Source organism: Bos indicus x Bos taurus, chromosome 21, assembly GCF_003369695.1.
Source record: "Bos indicus x Bos taurus breed Angus x Brahman F1 hybrid chromosome 21, Bos_hybrid_MaternalHap_v2.0, whole genome shotgun sequence".
Classification (NCBI taxonomy): Eukaryota; Metazoa; Chordata; class Mammalia; order Artiodactyla; family Bovidae; genus Bos; species Bos indicus x Bos taurus.
In genome coordinates this window covers 43,087,684-43,110,516 of record NC_040096.1, presented here as the reverse complement: position 1 = coordinate 43,110,516, position 22,833 = coordinate 43,087,684, and the positions used below count along the sequence as shown (strand labels likewise).

The 22,833-nt window shown below is 36.6% G+C and overlaps 1 protein-coding gene across 2 annotated transcripts in view; it reads right to left on the bottom strand.

Moving 5' to 3' along the window:
- AKAP6 (A-kinase anchoring protein 6) overlaps positions 1 to 22,833 on the bottom strand; it is a 501,487-nt gene that overhangs the window by 47,558 nt on the left and 431,096 nt on the right. For both annotated transcript variants that reach the window (XM_027521919.1, XM_027521920.1), the window contains exon 12: positions 8,054 to 8,269. In XM_027521919.1, the coding sequence (XP_027377720.1) occupies positions 8,054 to 8,269 (216 nt within the window). The remainder of the gene's footprint in view (positions 1 to 8,053; positions 8,270 to 22,833) is intronic.

Here is a 22,833-nt window from a genome sequence, read left to right as displayed (position 1 = left end):
CATACACATATACACATACACACACACACAAACAGAGCATTTAGTCTAATTTGCATTACAAATGTAAAACTGTTCTTAGTACTCTGTCACAGGCCCTGTGAATGATAAGGGTTTCTACTGTGACTGATAGGAAAAGGAAGTATTCCTAGCTGTGTGTGAGCTTCAGGGATTGTTCCCTCTAATTTTTTCAGGGGGTTCCTTCTCTGAAGACTTAAGAGGATCACTCTGATAGCTCTAGAGCCATCTCTCTGTGCAGCTCTCTCCTCTCTGTTATATGCCTGTAGCAATTGTAGCTGCCCTATCCTCATTGGACTCCCAGACCTGTCTTCTCAATCCAGGGAGAATGCTAGGCTCCGCAAGGATTTCTTCTTTGTACACAGTGACCTGAAAATTCTCTCTAGGCAGAAATTTGAGTAACCATAGTATCACTTCAATCATTTCACATCTCTTCACTGCCTGGTATTCAAGGTCTTGAAATTGTGGTTTCTGTCCAGTTTTTAAATTATTTCAGGTATAAAGGTACTGATCCTTTACTCTATCCTGGCGGAAGTGGAAGACTGCCTATATCTTTTTAGAGGAAGAAGTCTATGGCTTCCATCAAGGAGTTATCAAGAATGAAGCACAAGCTGGAATCAAGATTGCCTGTAGAAATATCAATAACCTCAGATATGGAGATGACACCACTCTTATGGCAGAATTAAAATTAAAAGACGCTTTTAGAAGAACTAAAGTGCAAAGAAGAACTAAAGAGCCTCTTGATGAAAGTGAAAGAGGAGAGTGAAAAAGCTGGCCTAAAACTCAACATTCAGAAACCAAGATCATTGCATCCGGTCCGATCAGTTCAGTTCAGTTTCTTAGTAATGTCCAACTCTTTGTGGCCCCATGAACTGCAGCATTCCAGGCCTCCCTGTCCATCACCAACTCCTGTAGTTTACTCAAACTCCTGTCCACTGAGCTGGTGATGCCATCCAACCATCTCATCCTCAGTCTCCCCTTTTCCTCCTGCCTTCAATCTTTCCCAGAATCAGGGTATTTTCCAATGAGTCAGTTCTTTGCATGAGGTGGCCAAAGTACTGGAGTTTCAGCTTCAACATCAGTCCTTCCAATGAACACCTAGGATTTATTTCCTTTAGGATGGAATGGTTGGATCTCCTTGGAGTCCAAGGAACTCTCAAGAGTCTTCTCCAACACCACAGTTCAAAAGTATCAGTTCTTTAGCACTCAGTTGTCTTTATAGTCCAACTCTCACATCCATATATGACTACTGGAAAAACCATAGCTTTGACTAGAGGGACCTTTGTTAGCAAAGTAATGTCTCTGCTGTTTAGTATGTTGTCTAGGTTAGTCATAACTATTCTTCCAAGGAGCACATGTCTTTTAATTTCATGGCTGCATTCACCATCTACAGTGATTTTGGAGCCCCCCAAAATAAAGTCTGTCACTGTTTCCATTGTTTCCCCATCTATTTGCCATGTAGTGATGGGACCAGATGCCATGATGTTAGTTTTCTGAATGTTGAGCTTTAAGCCAACATTTTTACTCTTCTCTTTCACTTTCATCAAGAGGTTCTTTAGTTCTTCACTCTCTGCCATAAGGGTGGTGTCATCTGCATATCAAAGGTTATTGATATTTCTCCTGGCAATCTTGACTACAGCTTGTGCTTCATCCAGCCCAACATTTCTCATGATGTACTCTGCATATAAGTTAAATAAGCAGGGTGACAATATACAGCCTTGACATTCTCCTTTCCTATTTGGAACCAGTCTATTGTTCCATGTCAAGTTCTAACTGTTGCTTCCTAACCTGCATATTGATTTCTCAAAAGGCAGGTCAGGTGGTCTGGTATTCCCATCAATTTAATAATTTTCCACATTTGTTGTGGTCCACACAATCAAAGGCTTTGGCATAGTCAATAAAGCAGAAATAGATATTTTTCTGGAACACTCTTGCTTTTTAGATGATCCAACAGATGTTTTTAATTTGATCTCTGGTTCCTCCGCCTTTTATATATCCAGCTTGAACACCTGAAGTTCACGGTTCATGTACTGTTGAAGCCTGGCTTGGAGAATTTTGAGCATTACATTGCTAGCGTGTGAGCTGAGTGCAATTGTGCAGTAGTTTGAGCATTCTTTGGCATTGCCTTTCTTTGGGATTGGAATGAAAATTGACCTTTTCCAGTCCTGTGGCCACTGCTGAGTTTTCCAAATTTGCTGGCATATTGAGTGCAGCACTTTCACAGCATTATCTTTAAGGATTTGAAATAACTCACCTGGAATTACACCACCTACACTAGCTTTGCTTGTACTGATGCTTCCTAAGGCCCACTTGACTTCACATTCCAGAATGTTTGGCTCTAGGTTGGTGATCACACCATCATGATTATCTGGGTCATGAAGATCTTTCTGTATAGTTCTTCTGTGTATTCTTGCCACCTCTTTTTAATATCTTCTGCTTCTGTTAGGTACATAAAAATTCTGTCCTTTATTGTGCCCATCTTTGCATGAAATGTTCCCTTGGTATCTCTAATTTTCTTGAAGTGATCTCTAGACTTTTCCATTCTATTGTTTTCCTCTATTTCTTTGCACTGATCACTGAGGAAGGCTTTCTTATCTCTCTCCTTGCTATTCTTTGGAACTCTCATTCAAATGGCTATATTTTTCCTTTTTTCCTTTGCCTTTCTTCTCCTCTATCACAGCTATTTGTAAGGCCTCCTCAGACAGCCATTTGCCTTTTTGCATTTATTTTCCTTGGAGATGGTCTTGATCCCTGCCTCCTGTACAGTATCACAAACCTCCGTCCATAGTTCTTCAGGCATTCTGTCTATCAGATCTAATCCCTTTCATCTATTTCCATATAATCATAAGGGATTACCATATAATCATAAGGGATTTGGCAGTCCAGGCTCAATGCATGAGACAGGGTACTCAGGGCTGGTACACTGGGATGACCCTGAGGGATGGGATAGGGAGGGAGGTGGGTGGGGGGGTTCAAGATGGGGAACACATGTACACCCGTGGCTGATTCATGTCAATGTATGGCAAAAACCACTACAATATTGTAAAGTAATTAGCCTCCAATTAAAATAAATAAGTTTAAAAAAATTTTTAAAGGAAAAAAAATCATAAGGGATTTGATTTAGGTTATACCTAAATGGTCTAGTGGTTTTCCCTACTTTCTTCAGTTTAAATCTGAATTTGGCAATAAGTTCATGATTTGAGCCACAGTCAGCTCAAATGTTTTTGTTTTTGTTTTGTTTTTGCTGACTGTATAGAGCTTCTCCATCTTTGGCTGCAAAGAATATACTCAATCTGATTTTGGTATTGACCATCTGGTGATGTCCATGTGTAGAGTCTTCTCTTGTGTTGTTGGAAGAGGGTGTTTGCTATGACCAGTGCATTCTCTTGGCAAAACTCTATTAGTCTTTGCCCTGCTTCATTCCGTATTCCAAGGCCAAATTTGCCTGTTACTCCAGGTATTTCTTGACTTTTGCATTCCAGTCCCCTATAATGAAAAGGACATCTTTTTTGGGTGTTAGTTCTAAAAGGTCTTGTAGGTCTTCATAGAACCGTTCAACTTCAGCTTCTTCAGTGTTACTGGTTGGGGCATAGACTTGGATTACTGTGATACTGAATGGTTTGCCTTGGAAACGAACAGAGATCATTCTGTCATTTTTGAGATTGCTTCTAAGTACTGCATTTCGGACTCTTTTGTTGACCATGATGGCTACTCCATTTCTTCTAAGGGATTCCTGCCTGCAGTAGTAGATATAATGGTCATCTGAGTTAAATTCACCCATTCCAGTCCATTTTAGTTCGCTGATTCCTAGAATGTCGACGTTCACTCTTGCCATCTCCTGTTTGACCACTTCCAATTTGCCTCAATTCATGGAACTAACATTCCAGGTTCCTATGCAATATTGCTCTTACAGCATCACTTCCTGCCAAATAGATGGGGAAACAATGGAAACAGTGACAGACTTTATTTTGGGGGGGCTCCCAAATCACTGCAGATGGTGACTGCAGCCATGAAATTAAAAGACACTTGCTCCTTGGAAGAACAGTTATGACTAACCTAGACAGAATACTAAAAAGCAGAGACATTACTTTGCCAACAAAGGTCCCTCTAGTCAAAGCTATGGTTTTTCCAGTAGTCATGTATGGATGTGAGAGTTGGACTATAAAGAAAGCTGAGCACTGAAGAACTGATGCTTTTGAACTGTGGTGTTGGAGAAGACTCTTGAGAGTTCCTTGGACTGCAAGGAGATCTAACCAGTCCATCCTAAAAGAAATCAGTCTTGAATATTCATTGGAAGGACTGATGCTGAAGCTAAAACCCCAATACTTTGGCCACCTGATGCAAAGAACTGACTCATTGGAAAAGATCCTGATGCTGGAAAAGATTGAAGGCAGAGGAGAAGGGGATGAGAGTGTATGAGATGGTTGGATGGCATCACCGACATGATGGACCTGAGTAAGCTCTGGGAATTGATGTTGTACAGGGTAACCTGGCATGCTGTGGTCCATGGGGTTGCAAAAGAGTCAGACATGACTGAGTGACTGAACTCAAGGAGTTATCTTCCCCTTGCTAAAGATTATTTTGACTGGATTTGTAAATTATTATAGATTATTCTGAGTGGATTTATACTGATATGGATTTGTATTGTTTTCATGGATTGTCTCATATATTTTAATTTGTATCAGTGGTAGGAAGTGAAATTCAAACTGTTCAAATAATGAAAATCTTAGTCCTCTATAATAAATACATCACAAATTCAGAACAATATTTTGGGAAATGGGATACTCTAATGTAATACAGGCAGACGGTTCTGTTGACCAAAATGTAAAGCCTTAATCATATAAAGAAGTCAAAGCAACAAAATTCAAGCTTCTTTAGTTCATAAAGAAAAAATGAAGGAGATGATAAATAAAAACATATGATTTAAATGAAAATTAGTATTACACTATAAAAAGTATACACAGAGATTAGTTTTATAGGTAACACAAAATAATCCAAAGTAAGTCTGTGAAAAGAGCTTGAATGTAGAAAGAACAAAGTGGAGTTGGTCAAATAATTATGTAATTTCAAATCCCGATGATAAGTGAGAAAGATGCTTTTGAGTTTTGTCCGTTTTAACTCCCAGAATTTAATAAAAGATCTCTTGCTTTCTTCCAGTTCAAAAGAGAGAGAGAGATTCATTATTTACCTAGTTAGGAGAATTAGAGAAGCTTACTTAATTGACATTTTTACTTTTATCTGAATTTTTCTGAATATTAAGAAAAGATTTTCCATATTTTGTCAGTATTAACTCTAAACTTGAAGCCAGTAATTACCTCAAGAGACCTAGCATTATTGTTCTTTGTATATTTGCATTAACTACACATTTTCTGGAGAAGGAAGATGTCTTGCTTACTTTTGAATCTCTAACACTGATTATTATTGAGTATCACTCAGAGAAAATTCATTTGTTTAACAAATACTACAGAGTACCTGTTAAGTCCCACACGCTATGTGGGGTTTTTAGGAATGTAAAGGTGAGGAGAAACTGAAATGTGGCTGTTTCCTTCAGACTAGTGGAGAAGATCAACAGTAATTAAATCATCACACAAATAGAAGTGACATCAAAAATGAGGAGTACTGGACAGACGATTAGGTGATGTCTCTTATACAAGCTATTTCCAAAGTGACTGATTAAGAAAATTCTACAATACAGAGATGAGTTAGAGCCTCTAATTCTAAGTGCCAGAACCTAGCCTGCCCTTTCAGAATGACTTCATTCAATACCTCATAGAGAATTTCCTTCAGAAAAACTTGAAGAAAAGAGAATACCATGGGGGAGTTCACATCGTATCTTAGAACGTGGAAAAACTAACCCTACCTTCAAGAACAAAGGTTAAAAGTCATCTGCTTGGTGATCTCATGAAAGTGAAATACTCAAATAGGAACATCATACTCAAAGCCATTTTTTTGAGAATATGAACACTAAGAATTAATATAGTAACTCTGGACCAAATGCCAGAATGAAAGAAAATTATGAAATAAAAGAGTGTGTTCATTCATTTAGCAAATTTCTGTTAAAATCTACTATATGTGGGTATGTCCCAGACCCTGGAAATACAGCATTGAATGTTCCTGTGCACAGAAGAGGATGGCATAGGCGCAGGGACACCGGATGAAAAAGCAAACAGACCACTTAGAGGCTTCTGAGTCTCTTCAAAGGCAGCCTCCACATGGGTGAAATACTTGTTTGCTCAACAAAGCAACCTGGACTCTTTACCCAACCAACAGAGATCAGAAGTCAGAAACAGTTCCAACATTTTGAGGTACATGGTATTCACTGCATTGTTGACATTAGTGCCGCTTGCTACTCTTCTCTCCCTTTCTCGAGGACTGTCAACTTGTTTAGCACAGAGGACCTTATTTGCTACCTCAGGATTCCAGAAAACCTACACGTCCAGCATCCAACCTACAGAAAAGGGGAGATTTGGTCCACCTGTAGTGTTTATCTACCTCTCTTAGTAGCTTGAGCCTCTAAGAAGTAGCCAATATTTCAAAGCTAAAGCTTACCTATACAACAGAAGTAGGATAAAAATGTCCACAGCTAGTCTGCAGAGGTCCACTTCTGCATCCCTGATCATATGATTTCAAGTAAATCTCCAAAGAAACACAGTTCTGTCTCCTCCAAAGCAGCCTGAATGCTTCTAATGTTAGAGCTTCTCCAGGGGCAATTGCTTTTTATGTAAACTTTATTAGGGTCACTACTATGCTTAAATGTTTCAAACTATAGATAAAAAATAACCTCTTTTACAAAAAAGTAAGAAAGAAAAGAAAGAACTCTAACTAAATAGCTTCACAACAGACAGGTCATTTTAAGAAAAGACATCCAATTATATAGAATCTGATTGCTGGTAATAACTTGGACATCTTAAGAAATTTAGCAACTTCAGCACAAAACAATTAAGTGAACTATTAATGATAAAATCATCCCCTAGACTCAGCGTAACTACAGTTGCAAAAAGAGTGAGAAGGCTTACTGATTCACTGTCCCTCCTGTTCCCAGTTCCCAATGACAAACATATCAGATAGCAAATATTAAGGCTTTGTTAAAATTAGAATTCATAGGAGAAGACTATTTTTCAGTGGCAACATTTGATTCAGTGGCAATATTTGATTTTTCAATTTTGAATCTTGGACTCTCTGAAAACATAGAACTGATGATATAAATACACAAGAAAAAATTTCCATTGTATCTATATACGTGTGTATTTCACTTATGTAAGTCAAACATGAGAATTAGGCCTTGAACTAACAGACACTAACTTCAAGGTCCTTTGGGGAATGCAATATTTTCATCTATAAATCCTTTCCCTTAAGGATATGAAGGTTTTCTGGATAAGTGTGTATTCTATATTATAATAAAACAACTCTAGTTATATATTTTTCCTTCATCTAGCAATAGCCTGAGTTTACAGTCAATTTGGAAAATTCTTAAAAGCAGTCCACACCTCTACCTTGAGCACTGCATTAAAACTCTCAGAGGAAACTTGCTAGTTCTCAGCAATGCATCTCTATTTGAAGGAGCTCTAAGCAGGAACAATGGAGACTGTTTTACACATGGACAGTGTGAATTCCTCTCATGGAAAGAAAAGGCAAGTGGCATACTTTACTTCATTGCCTTGTCTGTAGAGCATACACGCGACTCTATAAGCTCTGAGAGTGGTAAGCCGTTTCCTAGCAAAATCTTCATGGTGTATTGTATGATTAGCAATGTTGTTGGTGAAGGAATGATTGAAAGAATTAATGGCTTAGTTTGGTAAAGTTAAGTGAAGTCTCCATATGATTTCTCTAAAAGACAATGAGACTAAGATTCATCTTACTAGTAGGCAAATGAATCTCTGTGTTATGATAAATGGAGTTTCTTTTAGAGGTTGGAGATAACTATTCCTTTAGTTAGCAAAACCACTGTTAAGAGGAACATATTTTCCAAGTCCTGAAAGAATGTTTTTCTGAGAAAAATGAGAGAGTATCATGATTTAAAGAAGAAACTATCACTCACAGATTCCTTTCCCATCTTCTTTTGCAGCCGTGTTTGCCACTGGACGGCTTGCATGACAATGGCTTCCCACCTTCTTTCAAGATTTACAATGATCAGCTGCATGGGCTGGTGGTCTGCGTTCAGGTTGCAGGTCTCCCGGTCATCCAGAAGATGTTGGCATAAACGCAGGATGGAGGCCACTCCGCGACGTCGCTGCTTGATTTCACGACAGAGGGACTGCAATGCAAAGAGGGACCAATCCATGAGCGTTTACAGGACAGAGTTCCTTTAAACATACAACATCCTCTTCCATCATAATTTTAAATCGTAGGGATATGCTCAACCATGAATAAATGGGACAAGAAGGCCTCTGGAGTTACTTTTGGATTGCATATCTTCTACCCAAGTGATTTTTGCTTCATCTCATTCTTCTCCTCCTCTCCCCCTCTTTTTAAACTTACTTCTACATCTAAAATGTTGGGTCTGTCTTTGATACCTAGGTGATTAACTTAATGAAATAAATCATTTAGGTCATATGAATGCCAAACAGATTGCCATGCTTTGTTTCAAGGTCATAGAAAATACAAAAGACAGAAAAGTCCTCCCAAATAAATGGGATATTTCCAAATTTTCTCCTAGATTCTCTGCAGCTAAAAGTTTACTTTTCTACTAACTGGAAATAAGTTAAATAAGATTGCAAAAAAACTGATATATAACAGCTATTATTTGAAAAAATATGGTAAGCAACATTTCTCTTCCGAAACTTGATTAACAAAGCAATAATGTTTTGAAAACAGAAATTAGGATACAGGATGATTATTGCATTATTTGTTAGTCGCTGTGTTTCTCTTAATAGACATTCACGCTATTTAAGAAGGATATGCATACATCAAAATAACATTTTGCCCCCAGAAGCTTTTGTATTGCTGCAGTGACCCTAAGCTGAATGATTCAAGCAAAATAGTGGGCAAACATGTCTTAAAATATTGTATCTTTTCTTTGCCTACAGATAGTGTATAAGTGATATTCTAATTCAAAGCCTTCAGGAGAAATGATTATATCCACAAACATCACTGAATTACTAATCTCGCTCTACTGCTACAATTGGACTGTTCTAACAGTTAACAGATTGCTTATTAATCAACAAGGGTAAACAAGACAATGCAATTTAATTTAGTGCTAGAGTTTTAATGCCTGAAAGTATTTGTGCTTAAAATGTTAATCTAGATAAGGCTTCATTAGAAGAAGTCTTAAAATGATTAAGTGCGGTTCACTGAAATGTGCACAGAGTGGTAGTAGATCAGCAGGTGGACGTTTCATACAGATGTTCCATTTATTGATATAATACATGCTATAGCCATTTAAACGACCCTAACTCAGTAATAGCTGGAATTCTATTATTTCTGTAATGAGAGAACCCTGTACCTTTAATATTTCTGAATTTTAAATAAGGAGAATGACAAATTCCCACACCTCTATTTATAGCAAAATATGACCAGGAATTTTATTATCCAATTTATACCAGTACAGCATTTTCAGTTATGTTTCTTGAACTTAGCCTTATTTATTTTCCGAGGGTTCATTACTATTTTCCTTATATAACTCCTGATAGAACCACCAGGTCTGACAAATTTCTTTACTGACACTATTCATTAGTTCAATGCTGAATGGAGGGAAACTCCTACACAATCAAAGATAAAACTTAAAGAGTCTACCAAAGCAGCAGGCATTGTTTCCATCTCCTCCTCCAATTCTGCTGACTTTCTCTTTTACATGCTTTCTCTCTTTCCCTCTATTTCACTCTCTCTCTCTCTCACACACACATACCCTTCAGTTTACTCTCTTGCTCTAGAACAACTGTTGAGCAAGTCAAACTATTAAGTCCACTTAATACCTGTCAGTTTTTCACCCAAAGTGCAACACTTCAAGATGACATAATAATATAGCCACTGGGATTGCTTCAGAAGAGTTTTATGAATATATGTAGAGAAGATTTTATTTTTTGTTTGTGCTTGTCATTAATTTGTTAAAAAAGCGGGGGTGGGGGGCTAGAAAATCAAAAGAGATGTTCCATGCTGCCAAACTGGATCTTGCAAAATTCTCTTTTAAGTTGCCTAAAATAATAACTGCATTTCTACAGCCAAAAAAGAGTCCTGATGTTTCTTAGCTGAATGGGAATTTGCCAGGGATGGCAGTAAAGGTATATGTGGCGTTAGCACAGCCGCATTAGGTGATATTTACAAAGCAGCCCAAACAGGCTTTATTCATCTCACAGGTGTTTTCAAAGTTCTGAAACAGGACATGTGAGGTGGCTAGGGGAAATTTTCATAAAGCTGATTAGCCGTAACTTTTAATATGAATCTAGAATGTATCCAGTATTTAAGTATCCAGATGATCCTCACTCCACATCTGAACCCCAGTCAGTTGATGGGTTTTAAACCATGTGTTAGGTGTTCTTAAAAATTGTTGACATTAAATATCAGATTTTTATGTCTCCATAATTCTGCAAATTTAAAAATTTAAATATCCAAAGAACTCAGTGTATATTCTAGATTAATAATTTATCCTGTATGCACACTTCAGAAATAACACTACTTTAAAGAGGAGAGAGTAACACTGAGAATTTACATGGAAACATATTTTTCAGTAATTTTTTACATCTAAGAGATATAATTGATAAAATTACATTCTTTCACATAAATGTGTTTCCATGTCAACCATTAAAATATACATATTTATTTATAATCACAAACATATACTAAATAAAATCAGTGATTTGCTGGCAATGTTTCTTAGAATCAGTAGAGTTCACATTATTTCTATGATAAATGATGTATAGAGAAATGTTAAATATAACTACATAGGAACAAAATGATTATTATAACTATTTTTGGCTTACATTTTTAGAAGAAAGCACTTTTAAACAGAAACCCAAGCTAAGCAATCTAAGTAAGTCTCAGAAACAAGATGAACTCATCCCTGCCTCCAGACCTCCTAAAATGTTTACTGTACCTTGCGTCTGCTAGGCACTATTTCAGGCATGGAGGCATCAAAAAAGAGCAAGTTACTGTTCCCACTCTCAAGAACCAAAAGTCTACTGGAAATGGACTACACAAATAAGTATGGTCCCAAGAATGATACAGAGAGGTAAGTGCTAAAAGAAGTTTGTGCAGGTTGCTATCAAAGGAGCCATGAAATCAGGGAAACAATGTGAGCCAGATTGTCCAAGTCGGGTAGTTGAGGTTACAAGGACAGAAGGTCCAGTAGCAAGTAGTCTGGGACACTGCGAGTACCAGGCATGTTGGAGAAAAGAGAGAATGGAGCCCCTGGAAAAGGAAGTAAAGAATGGAAAAATCTGGAAGGTTTTGTTATACATACACATGTATCTATTATTTTTTTAAACTTTCTCCCATTTAGGTTGTTACATAATATTGAGCAAAGTTCCCTGTGTTATATAGTAAGCCCATGTTGGTTATCCATTCTAAATATCGCAGTGTGTACATGTCAGTCCCAAACTCCTTAACTATCCCTTCCTCCCACCCTTCTTTCCTAATAACCGTAAGTTTGTTCTCTAAGTCTGTAAGTCTTTTTGCTGTACACCTGAAACTAACACAATACTGTTAATCAACTATAATCCAATATAAAAAAATAAATTCTGGAGAAGATATGGAGAAAAGGGAACCCTCCTACATTGTTGGTGGGAATGTAAACTGGTGCAGGAACTGTGGAAAACAGTGTGGAGGTTCACCAAAAAACTAAAAACAGAATTAACATATGATCCAAAATACCACTCCTGGGCATATACGCAGACAAACTCTAATCCAAAAGGGTACACGCATCCCTAGGTTCATGCGTGCATGCGTGCTAAGTAACTTCAGTCGTGTCCAGCTCTGCGATCCTATGGAGGGTAGCTCTCCAGTCTCCTGTTGATGGGATTCTCCAGGCAAGAATATGGGAGTGGGTTGCCATTCCCTTCCCTAGGGGATCTTCCTGATCCAGGGATTGAACTCACATCTCCTGTTCTCCTGCATTGTAAGTGGATTCTTTACCACTGAGCCACCAGAGAAGCCCTAGGTTCTACTCACAATAGCCAAGACATGGAAACAATCTAAATGTCCATTGACAGATGAATGGACAAAATGATGTGGTACATATCTACAGTGGAATATCATTCAGTCATAAAAAATAATGAAATAATGCCCTTTGCAGTAACATGGATGCAACCAGAGATTATCATACTAAGCGACGTAAGTCAGAAGAGAAAGACAAATACAATTATTTGTCTATTTCACTTATAGATAAGTGAAATATTTATTTCACTGATACGTGGAATCTAAAATATGACATAAATGAACCTATCTATGAAACAGACTCACGGACATAGGGAACAGATTGGTGGCTGCCAAGGGGACTGGGTAGGGGAGGGATGCAGGGGGAGGTTATGGTTAGCATTTTAAGTTATTATACATGGAATGGATAAACAACAGTTATACTACATAGCACAGAGAACTATATTCAGTATCCTATGTTAAACCATAATGGGAAATAATATTTTTAAAAGATATAAATACATAACTGAATCACTTTGCTATACAGCAGATTAATGCAACATTGTAAATCAACTATACTTAAACTAAAATTTACCATTTTAATTTACAAAAAGAAAAATTTGAAAGATTTTTTCATTAACGCCAGTTTTGAAGCATTGTCCTTGATATCCAATGAGATTATGTTGGTTCCTAAGCATAATCATATTGCCTTCTCAGAAAAGTAGAAAGGGAAGAAGTGGGAAAGAGAATATAAAGAAGGAGAATAAGCAACATGTCTAAGAGAAAAAGATTCCAAATGCCTTTATATTTAGTTATCATTATTATTTGGTAATCTTTAGTCCTTTTTTCCTAAAGAGCTACCTTTGTTAGTATGGAGGTCATTGTCTTAGTATCACTTCAGAATCTGATTGTTGGAATATAGTTTGGTGTGATACTTTTAAGTCTCTAATGACCTACTTTATTTGCTTATTTTACATTTCTACTCAGTTTCTTCATGTTACTTTAAAAGTCGATTTGCTATAAAAGTTGAGAAGTCCATAAGCAAAAATCAAAATTCCTAAGTTGTTTTTTCCTTTACAGTTCACCAACCCTTTAAACATATCTTCTTGGACATGTTACAAGAGAGCTGTCAACAGATTGAAGGTATTTGTTTTACACTTATAAACTTGCAATATGATTTTCAATCCACTAATGGTGATACAAAGGGGTGTTTTGGTTTATCTGGGGGTTTTCTCCTCTCCTGACCTGTTTATGAGTTTCTTTGATAGCTGAAACTACTCATATTATAGAGCCAAATGTGATGTTGGTGTAGTTTTATTAATTGAAATAATAAATCAATTATTTTTTAATTGTTATTTAATGGCTAAAAAATTAATGAATCAATCAATGAATATATCTTTTCAGCCAGTGATAACTTTATATTATTCATATTTGCTTGATAATCTCCAGAATTTTAATATAATTAAGAATGCCGATTGTTTGAATACTATATTTTGGGATTTTATACCTTTTGGTTATTTTTTGTCAAGTAAGTAATTTACCAACTAATGACTAACATGTTTGGCATTGCACTAAATTAAATAGAAGCTTTGTTCTGAGAGAGTTTACATAGTAATCAAAACCTTGTGACTGTTTGGCAGGTACAAGGCATCCCATAATGTTAATGCCTATAGCCAACGTGTGAGATGAATGTATAGCAGATGGGAAAAATGAGAGGCTATGATTGTACCTCTATGATTCTCCAAAAGATGCTTTTGGCTTGTTGGTTTGGAATCATCATTTGGAGGCAAGTTGGGAAAGATCACATGAATGATACTTCTTGTAGAAATAAGCATTTATTAGGTGTCATTTGTCAAACACCATACTTTTCATCACAGGATTGGTACTGGTGGATAAGAGGCCAATAATATGATGTGGTACCTGATCTTAAGGGCTTGTAAACTGGCTGTAAATTAGAGAAGACTCTTGGCTACTCACAATAAGACATATTAATGCAGCACAAAGGTTTTTGATAAGATCTAACCTATCAAGTTATTGTAGGTTTTTAAATGAGGTAAGTGAGGTAAATGTACCTCGTGAACAGTGAGGCTGTGACCCAAAAGTAACATGGAGTTGATATACATACTAAATTATGGGCACTGGCTTTGAAGATGAGAAAGATCATTACCAGCTAAAGTAGATAAATGCTAGGGTTCTCCTCTTAGTAGTATTTTCTTAGTTATTTTTCACTAATCTCCAATACTAATGGCAAATCTTTTGTATATTTCTGTATGCTATGCATTTTCTTAGGTATTTCATATGTATCAACTCACTGAATTCTCAAAATAGCACTCTGAGATCACATGAATGATATTGGCTTCTTGAAGAGGGTCTGAGACATACATTTCTGTCATCTACCTATTTTATAAATGAGATGATGGAGACACGAAGAGGTTAAGTATGTGACCAGTGATGACAGTTAATAAGTAGCAAAGGATTTTAACCCATGCAATCTAAATCAAGAGCCAATCCATGAAACTAAGTCACACTGCCTTTCATAAGAGAGCTGAAGAAGCTTGCAAAATCTTGACATTTTCAGATCATCTCTGCCCCTGAGTCCTAATTCGAAGTGGTTGCAGCCATAAACTTACTGTCAATGAGAGGGCCAACAACTTGCTTCATATACCTGTCAGGGGTTTATCTTATACCCATTCCTAACCCTGCAAATACAGTAAGAATCAGTAAACTATATAATTCTTAAGCCCAGGGAAGTTAAGATAGCAGAGGTGGAAAAATATGATTTAATTCATTGAACAAATATTTAATAAACACATATTATAATGGGCACTGTTCTCAGTGGTTGAGACACATCAGTGAACAAAACATAGTCAAAACGTTCTGCCCTCAAGAACCTCATATTTTAGCAGACAGTGGGAGCTAATCTCTTTTCTGAGAAAGATGTAAATTATATAAATAATAAAGAAGAGATTTAACAAAAGTGAGAAACATTCATTAGGCAAATGATTAGCAAAATTTCCAGCAAGGGGTCGGGAGATATTTTGGTCCTAACAGCTCCATTCTTGAGACAATTATGTGCTTAACTATACCTACTGTATAATGTATGCTGCAAATAAGAATTTCCAACCTAGAATTGTAAAGGAGTAATTCTTCAAAACAGAAAAAAAAAATTAAAACACCCCAGTGAGGTATGAATGATGACTTGAATATTTAAAGAAAATATGGACAAAAGACATCTTCATATTTTAACTGATTTCGAACTTAAAAGACATCAGCCAATACAGGAACTAAGCTCAGTTGCAAACTCTGGGACTTGATCTATATTGAAGCTAAATATTCTATAAGCATGCAGTGAAGTGCAAAAAATAGCAATTGAAAAATGACATGATTAAATGGCACGACATGCAATCATTTGCTCTCAATTATATCAATGTATCTTCTTCATTTCTAGGAGTCAGGCAGAAATATTGTTTTTTAAATGCCTCTATTAAATTGGTCACCAATAATAAAATAGATGAGAGTCCTAATAAGCTCATTTACATACCATACATCATACACTACAGAACTATTCTCTCCAAACAGTTTTACTCATAGATTTGTCTCCTGGTTGTCATGCATCTTTGCTACATTAGCAGATTTTAAAAGCATAATACTGCCTTCAGGACCATTTGTAGAAAAACATTTGTGAAACTTTTCTAGTTAACCCTTGGCTGGGTCCTTATTGCTAATTATGGGAAAGGTATTGATATAATATCTTGGCTGTCACATTTTATTATGATGACAGTAGAAGCAGAATCTAGGTCTGACATTTTGGAAATACCATCTAATTGCAAGTCAGAAACAGAGAATGACAGTTTTAAGTAGATTATAACTTCTTGAAAAATAACAAACTGGTTTATTTAATGTAAAAGCTAGATTTTAAAAATAGCATTAAAGCCCCCTGAATTGATTCACCAAGCACATCTCTATCAGCTTCTTGAAGAGGGTCTGGGACCTGTGCCAAAATAGCTTTAAATTTGTACATGACAGTGTAAGTCTAGATTCTAACGCTAAATGATTTCTTTTAGCCATTTAAAATCAAAGTATTTTCAGTGAACACTTTCATTTATAAGAAAAACCATCTCCCCTCTGTTCATCTAGGCTTCAGATAAGTGAAAGACCATCTTTACCGCCTTGGCCTAATTAGCCTGACCTTTGACCTAGAAAAAGATCTTGTTCTTGTAATCTAGAATCCTCACCAATCAAGATGAATCATTAAGGGCCACCATGACTATTACTACTAAAAATTCTTAGACACCCTTTGATGAATGGTGTCATCGAAGGAAAAACCATTCTTTTAACATACTCATATTTATGTTTTAATGTTTTATACCTTTATCTGTTTAAAAAATATTAATTCTATTTGGGAAGGAGTATTTCTATTCCTCTTAGCTACTTTTTAACTGTGGACCAAACTTAGTAAGCATTCTAAAAAGGAAGACTCTGTGTTATTTCATGAAAGCTGTTGCTAGCCCTGTGTGGCATTCTTTAATTTCTTTGTGACTTACCCTACACTATGTTAAGTACTTTTAAATATGTTTGTTTTTAAGAATCAAGCTCAGTGGTCATGTGCTTAGTTCATATTCACATGTAATTAGTAATATGTTGTATACTTACTGTTTAAATTAAAAATACTATTAAAATTCCAGACATATAGCCCAATATGAAGATTAAGTTACTCTAAAGAAAACTGTAATTGCTTGTGTCATTACTAAAATGCTGGTATCTATTACAGAGTCCCTCTGGAATAAAGAATGCACTTTTGGCAATAATCTCCTAAAAACATGTCCATTATTGTTAAGATGCTAAACTAGTTTGCAATTATAGAAAGGTAACTTTTAGCAATAAGAGGGAAGGGGTGCTGGATATAAATGCAACTTAGCCATTATACTATAAATACCTTTTCTGAAAATCCTACAGTCACTCTTTTCATAAGTAGATAAGGCATTAATTGCCATTTATTTTTACATTATTATATTTTGAGATCTTTTTACAATGCCCACTGTGCTTTTTATCTCTTACTGATTCCATGGGAAGTATGTTAAAATAATTCTGCAGAACAGATGAAGGTGATTTTCTTCTCCGGGTTATTTATGGATCCCGACTATCTGAACTTATCTGTGAGTTCAGGTGAAAGAAGAATTATCATAAAAAACCACACCTAGAGAATGAAGTACCATTCAGAAGGAAAGCCAGAGAACACAGGAGCAAAGATGACACATACGGAATTCCCAGGGATAATGTGGAACATAGAGAAGACAGATCATTGGACTAATTAATTTCACAAATGAGTCAACTCTGCTGTGTGATACTTTTCTAATGCTCTTACCCATACACAGTTGACTATTCCTCACCCATCTTTTCCACCAAATCCTATTTTTTTCAGACTTATCTCTGGCTAACCTATTTGTATTTCCTATGCAGCCACTCCTGGAACTCATCACAAAGCTCAGTGTTACTTGAAGTATAACAGCTAGGAACTGGTATTTTAGGGAAGTATTACTGCTATTCAAGAATCCTACAGATGGGAAGTAAATGAATTCGAGAACTCGAGGGACCCAACAAGAGTGCAGGAAGAAAGTTAGGCTATGGGGAATAACACCACTAAAAAAGTGGAAAATGATACTGGGGACAAAAGTCAACATTAGAAAGACCTTTCTGTTTTTTCATTTATACCTTCCTGACCTGGAAGAGGCTGAGATATAGCCAGCTCTATAAACTTCATATTTCTGATTTTATTTTCATAGCACCTAAAATAAATAGGACGCTTTCCTGTGGGCTTGGACCATTGGGAATTTGCTTCTTAGCTCTTTTCCTTTGCGTTTGTGGAGGAAGCCCAGGGCAACTCGACTCCTTTTTCACCGGCTTTCAGTATTCCCAGATGTGCAGTAATACTAACCACACTCTCAGGGTCGTTTAGAAGTTTAACTAATATATAATGGCAAAACACTCTTCAACTGTTATATGAAGTAGTAGAGAGATGCTGACTAAATATTAGCCAACTGGTAAATTGCTATAATGATTACTTAGCTCAAAGCAATATTCTACAACCTTATGAGAAGGAAATGTAATAAGAACTTCATTCTTTAAACACTCCCATGGCTCAAACAAAGCAGAGGTCCAGGAGAAATTTTTGAGAGCAGTTTCTTGAACAAAGCTAATTTTCCTTTTAGAAGAATATGTTTTCTTTTTCTGAGAAAAGACACCACATCCTTCTCCTGCTTGCTCCCCCAAACAAGATTAAATACACTGGGGGATAGTTTTCTCATTAATCTCCTTCATCTGTCAGCAACGTAGAACACAAGTGATCTAAGCATAAATGTGTTTTCGTGGAAGGTTTGAGAGGCAACTTGGATTGAGGGGGGAAAGAAACAACTTACAGTCTTCTCATAGAATAACCACTTATGTGATCTTGAGTAAATGATAGAACTCTTGCTGCTGCTGCTGCTGCTAAGTCGCTTCAGTCATGTCCGACTCTGTGCGACCCCACAGACGGCAGCCCACCAGGCCCCGTCGTCCCTGGGATTCTCCAGGCAAGAACACTGGAGTGGGTTGCCATTTCCTCCTCCAATGCATGAAAGTGAAAAGTGAAAATGAAGTCGCTCAGTTGTGTCCGACTCTTAGCGACCCCATGGACTGCAGCCTATGTGCCCTCAATAACTCAGCTCTAAAATGCAATGATCCTTTAGTTTTTACCATCTTCTAGTATCTGATTATTATATAACTTTGTTCTGAGACAGGAAAAATTTCATATGGTAGTCCTTTAAAAAATAATAAAACATTTAATATCTCAATTCAGTTGCAAGAGGACTCTCATCTTTGCTGATGAACTTTTAGGGATGATAGAATATTAGTTTCATTTAGTCTGTATCATTCTTACTCATTTACCTCTTCACTGGCCTACACTGTGGGCAATGGCTTTAATTGGACAAGTGGGTTGTTACAATCATTTGCACAAATCATCCTTACTTAGTCTCGAGATTCTCTTCACGTCTTGGTCATGTTCTAACATCTTCAAAGTCTAACTCCAAATATTTTCATAGTGAGAACCACATGCCTAATCCAAGTACACAAGGCTGTAAATTTAACTTCCAGTGTTGCTTTTGTAAAACTGTGAAGTCTGTTATACCAGAGTTTATATTATAGACAGTTAGGATGACATAGTTGAATGGATCCATTGGTTCTCTTGCTGGTAGTCTTGGCTGATAGGTAAAGAAGTGAATTTGTTTCAAACATCTCTCCAGGCTCTAGAGGACATTTCTCCTGTCATGACTGAGCAGCAACAAAGAGGGGCATTTTTTAGAAAATGAGGAGAGCATAGGACAAGGAGGAGCCAGCACAGGATAATAGGAGGAGCCTATCATCCTGTGCCGGAGAAGGCAATTGCACCCCACTCTAGTACTCTTGCCTGGAAAATCCCATGGATGGAGGAGCCTGGTGGGCTGCCGTCTATGTGGTTGCACAGAGTTGGACACGACTGAAGTGACCTAGCAGCATTATCCTGTGCTTCTCAAATGAGCTTCTAACATCAGCCCTCTCTATCTGGTTTTACTTACCTTGATGACATTAAACTTAAAAAGAGAGAAAAATATCCTTGGGGAAGAAAATATTATATTTAATCAACAATTTGGAGTGTCAGGAAAATTAAAAGAGATGTTAGGCCATCTTTTTGCCAGACAGGAATAATGATTTATGCCTCCACTCTATCTTAAAGAGGTTTGGGGAAGATTAATGAGGTAATGTGTGTAAGGCTCCTTAAACTCCTCATATGGACGTGAAACACAAACACAAGGGAAAAAATGATAGCAAACTCCATACTGAGTTGAACTCCTGAGAGTAAAGCCCCTGGAAAGGAGAAGATGTTGCAGGTCAAGATGGTTAGTCTCTGAGTTCCAATGCCAGAAGAGCCTTGGTTTGTTGTCATACTTATTTGTAATACTGTTTAAAACAGTACTTCATAGTATTAGTGTTTCTACATTTCCTGCCAATCACAATGTTCGTTGTAATGATCATTTTTAATTTCTATTTGTCGAATGAGATGGGTTTACTTTGTCTATTTTACAGAGGAAAAATTAAGATGTGAAAATTACAAAGGCATCAGTGATGACTCATAAAATCATCCACTTGGTATTATTGGACTATGGCCTGGATTAGGATTTAGGAGATAAGGGCTGCCATCTGGCTCTGGTTGTGTGGTCTTGGGTGAATGATTTAATTTATCAGAGACTTGGTTTTCTCGTCTTGGGAAAAAGGAGGTTGAGCTAGCCAAATGACCTCAAATACCATCTTGTGATGAAATTCTACAATCTGCTAAGTACTTCTTTAGTATCTAGCAACCCTAAAGCAATGTCTGTGTTACTGTGAAGGGTATGCAAAAAAACAAAAACTTCAAGATACTTCCTACCTGGATGGACCTAGAAATTATCATACTAAGTGAAGAAAGCCAGACAGAGAAAGACAAATATCATATGATATCACTTATATGTAGAATCTATAAAAATGATAAAAATGAGCTTATTTACTAAACAGAAATAGACTCACAGACAGAAAACAATCTTATAGCTACCAAAGGGGGAGGTATAAATTAGGAGTTTGGGATTAACAGATACAGACTACTATATATAAAAGAGATAACCAATGAGAATTCACTGTATGGCCCAGGGAATGATACTCAGTATTTCGTAATAAACTATAATAGAAACTATCTATCTACAATTGAATCCCTTTGTTGTATACCCGAAACTAGAATAGCATTGTAAATCAGCTATACTTCAATAAAAAATGTTTTAAAAGTTCCTACTCTTAACACGTTTATACACTTAAAACAGTAATGAACTATCATCATACACCTATTAGAATGCCCAAAATCTGGAACACACAACACCAAATGCTGATGAGGTTATGGAGAAACAAGAGCTCTCATTCATTGCTGGTATGAGTGCAAAATGGTACCAACACTTTCTGGGAGTTTCTTACAAAACTTATTACCATATGATTACCATATGATTACACTCTTACCATATGATCCAGCAATCACACTCCTTGGTAGTTACCCAAAGGAGCTGAAAAGTTTTATTCCCACAATAAACTGCACATGGATGTTTATAACAGCTTTATTTATAATTACAGAAGTTTGGAAACAACCAAGATGTAGCTTAGTAGATGAATTAATTAATAAACGATGGTACCTGCAGACAATAGAACCTTATTCAGTGCCAAAAAGAAAGACTTATTAAGTCATGAAAAGACATGGAGAAATTTTTAATGTATATCATTAAGTGATAGACGCTAATCTGAAAGGGCTACATACTATGATAGAACTATACGAAATTTTGGAAAAGGCAAAAGTATGAGGAATGAAAAGACCAAGGGTTTCCTGAGGTTGGGGTGGGGAATGGGGGATGAGGAATGAATAGGATTTTTAAGGCAGAGAGATTACTCAGGATGTTGATGGACATGTCATTATACATTTGTCCAGACCCACAGAATGTACAACGTAACTGTAACATAAACTCATGACTCTAGGTTAACGATGTGTCAATGTAGGCTCACCAGTATATACAGAACAGGACATCAAAAAGGAGGGAACTAAACATAAAGCTTCCCTGGTGGCTCAGTTGGTAAAGAATCTGCCTATGATGCAGGAGACCTGGGTTCAATCCCTGGGTCAGGAAGATCCCCTGGAGAAGGAAATGGCAACCCATTCCAGTATTCTTGTTTGGTATATCCCATGGACAGAGGAGCCTGGTGGGCTACAGTCTATGGGGTCTCCAAGAGCTGGACACGACTTAGCGACTAAACCACCAAAGTAAAAGCGAGTGTCTGACTCTTTACGACCCCATGGACTATACAGACCATGGAATTCTCCAGGCCAGAATACTGGAGTGGGTAGCCTTTCCCTTCTCCAGGGATCTTTCCAATCCAGAGATCAAACCCAGGTCTCCCACACTGCAGGCGGACTCTTTACCAGCTGAGCCCAAGGGAAACTACCAAACATATGAAGAAACAATGATAATCAAATAGTAGGAAAACTTTGCTGATCTAAAGCAGAATTTAACTTTTCAAAATCAAGTTGGACTCACCAAGCTCTCAGAGGAAGAAATGAAGAGATTAACACTCTATCACATACAAGTGAAGAACAAAGTTACTATGTGGCCACAAAAATGAGACTTCACCTTTACGACCACAAATGCCAAAAGAATCATTAGAAGTTTTGATGGCAAAAGATTACACAACCCATAACAAAATTTTTAATTCAGCCAAGCTATTGTTTGTATGTGAGGCCAAGAAAAATATATCTTCAGACATGCAACGGTTTGGGGAATATACCAAGAATGCACTTTTTCTATAAAAATTATTAGAAGATAATCTAATAATCAGTACTCAGAATAATTTTTTTCAATAAAAAACTATGGTATAAAAAAATGGAGGTTGAACAATAAAAAAATTTGTGTAAGGAATTCTGAAATATTTTTCATATTCTTATAAAATAAATGCAAATGCCAAAAGAAATTATTGAAAGTATGAGAATGAATATAGTTATATTAATAATACTAGCTGCACCAGTACTTTACTGATATATTTCTTTCTACTTTTAAATCAACAAAACATGTTACCTGTGCCAGCATCCTGACTAAATTCATAACTAGGAAGATGTTTACCTTTACATTTTATGCAGTATCTCTATTCAAATTATAAAGACACTATAATATTAGA